This window comes from Taudactylus pleione, unplaced genomic scaffold, assembly GCF_031769625.1.
Source record: "Taudactylus pleione unplaced genomic scaffold, aTauple2 ptg000503l, whole genome shotgun sequence".
Taxonomy (NCBI): domain Eukaryota; kingdom Metazoa; phylum Chordata; class Amphibia; order Anura; family Myobatrachidae; genus Taudactylus; species Taudactylus pleione.
Genome location: NW_028284905.1, coordinates 211,956 through 214,398, shown reverse-complemented (window position 1 = coordinate 214,398; position 2,443 = coordinate 211,956). Strand labels below are relative to the sequence as shown.

General features: G+C 38.1%; 1 protein-coding gene across 1 annotated transcript; it reads left to right on the top strand.

Moving 5' to 3' along the window:
- The first annotated feature begins 339 nt into the window (after positions 1 to 339).
- On the top strand, positions 340 to 2,212 carry LOC148501755 (gamma-crystallin 2). Its single transcript, XM_088450007.1, has 3 exons — positions 340 to 373; positions 736 to 978; positions 1,867 to 2,212. Exons 1-3 carry the CDS (start codon positions 365 to 367, stop codon positions 2,140 to 2,142), a joined length of 528 nt encoding a protein of 175 aa, XP_088306133.1. The 5' UTR covers positions 340 to 364; the 3' UTR covers positions 2,143 to 2,212.
- Positions 2,213 to 2,443: the final 231 nt, after the last annotated feature.

The window sequence follows — 2,443 nt, the reverse complement described above, 5'->3', positions numbered from 1 at the left end:
CAGTAGTAGTAGTAATAATAATAATAATAATAATAATAATAGCATTACTCTTTGTATTACCATAATTGATATTATTGAAAGTATAAATGTGATCTTGAACAGTTCAATACCTTTAGAGAGCTGGTGCAAGCTATTCCAGGGAAGGCAAATAAGGTAAAAAAAAAATGTCCTAAAAAAGCATATTTGATACCAGGGCTTCTACTCAGTTGGGTGAAATCAGAAAGCTCTGAGAAAATTTCCCTTACTGGACAGAAAAAGTTCTCTTTTGTTAGAATTCTGCAGATCGAGCATTGACAGTGATGTATATAAGAGCTACTGACCAGTGCACAAGGTACTGGAAACTTGCACCTACAGTCCAGCTAAAATGGGAAAGGTAAATTGAAAAAAAAAATGCAGTTTTTAAAAATAGCATTACAAATTGGTATTTAAGAAGTGCACATAATTTAACGTGACAGGAATTGCATTTATTAGCTGTCATTTTTGGTGGGAGTTTATTGTTCTATTTTACAATTATTTTATATACTATCAAATTTTGGGTATTTTTGAAATGCTATTTATACAACAGCAGTCCCTCAGATGTACTGGTAACGGAAATGCAGAATATCTGTAGCAACCATGATATTTAATAACAATGATTAAATATAAATTGGTGGGGTTTTCATGACTAAACATTGGCATTTCTTAGGATTTGGATGCAATTTTTTTGCAAACTCAAAGCATCTGTTTTCATCTTAGATCATCTTCTACGAGGACAGGAACTTCCAAGGCCGCTGCTATGAGTGCAGCGGGGACTGCGCCGACCTCCACTCCTACTTCAGCCGCTGTAACTCCATCCGGGTTGACAGCGGCTGCTGGATGCTATTTGAACGCCCTAATTATCTGGGCCACCAGTATTTTCTTAAGAAGGGAGAATATCCTGACTACCAGCAATGGATGGGCTTCAGCGATTCCATCAGGTCTTGCAGGGCTATCCCTCAGGTGAGTTGGACATCTATGACACAATATGGCGGCTGCTTTAAACGGGAATCCATCACGGTTGTTCCATACTAGGACAATTGTGACTGCGGAAAGTTTAATTTCCTATCTACCACAATTTAAATGGATAAACTGTTACATCGTAACTGAAAAGATGATAAATATAAGATGACTTTGTTTTGTTTTATCAATTATCAGCTGTTATTATTATATTATAGTATTATTAAATCTATCTAGAATTGCATACTGATTGAGTACTGCTGCTTGTACTGTAATGACTTTATTTTTCTTTTTTAAAATAGTAACTTATAACCTGACACAGAACATAAAGATGAGGTCATTTGCTTTGATTAATTTGTATAAAATGTCTCTTTATGAAAATGTTACATGTTCTGCTTTAATGAATGTTTATATTTCTTGCTTCCAATTGTTTTGAACTGTGAACTTTACACAATTTATATGTTTTGCTTGAACTGCATCTGTAAATTAACTTTGTAACGCAAAGCTGACCCTTTGCCAGTGGCAAATCCAGAGAGGGTTAGGGGATGGCAATCTAGGCGATCACACCCTGTAACATACATGGTCCCACAGAGCCTGCTGAGACCTCAGCCCTGGGAGAGGACACAGAGTTTCGGCCACCCGAAGGAGAAAGAGTGTGTGTGTTACATATGGTGATCGCCCCACACCCCACCTCCCATCCTGGATCCGTCACTGACCTTTGTGTATAAAGGATAATAAAAGATGTTTTAAGTTTAAGGATAATAGGGCCATATTATTACTATATACAGTCATTTAGTAAAACATCCATAAAAATGACATACACCATGTAAAATTACATTCTATGCCTAAATATCATTTCAATGTTCGCATCTGTATTTTTTGACAATGCAGCAAAGAGGGCCCCACAAAATAAGGATCTATGAGAAGGAGGAGCTTAGAGGCCAGATGCAGGAGGTTTTGGAAGATTGTCCCTCTGTCTCTGAGCTCTTCAAATTCCACGACATCAACTCCTGCAATGTGGTTGAGGGCCACTGGATCTTCTATGAGCAGCCCAACTACCGTGGAAGGCAGTTCTTCCTGAAGCCAGGGGAATACAGGCGCTTCAGTGACTGGGGAGCCCTGAACGCTAGAGTCAGCTCTATCAGACGAGTCTTGGATGTCTGCTGAATTGCTTGATGCTAATAGAGAGATTGCACTTTTCTCTTCATGACATAATAAAAAAAAAATCAGCAACTGATCAGTTGGGAATGTCTGTTGTATTATTTACCCCCTGGGAGAGTCATTTTATATCAGTGCAGATGTGTCCTCACGTAACTACCCTTAAGCCGGACATCATTTAGTTATAGCGGCATGAAGGGATTAAAGTGATAAAGTGTCATAACTTGCTATACTGTAGCTTTATAGAACTGTGTTGCTTAGCTTGTGATATGCTAGACATCTCGATATAAGGTGACACAATAAATGATGT

Excerpts from the sequence above, each read along its gene's own strand:
- LOC148501755 (XM_088450007.1), top strand. Across the intron at positions 979-1,866 it reads CTTGCAGGGCTATCCCTCAG|CAAAGAGGGCCCCACAAAAT; the intron begins GTGAGTTGGACA and ends TTGACAATGCAG.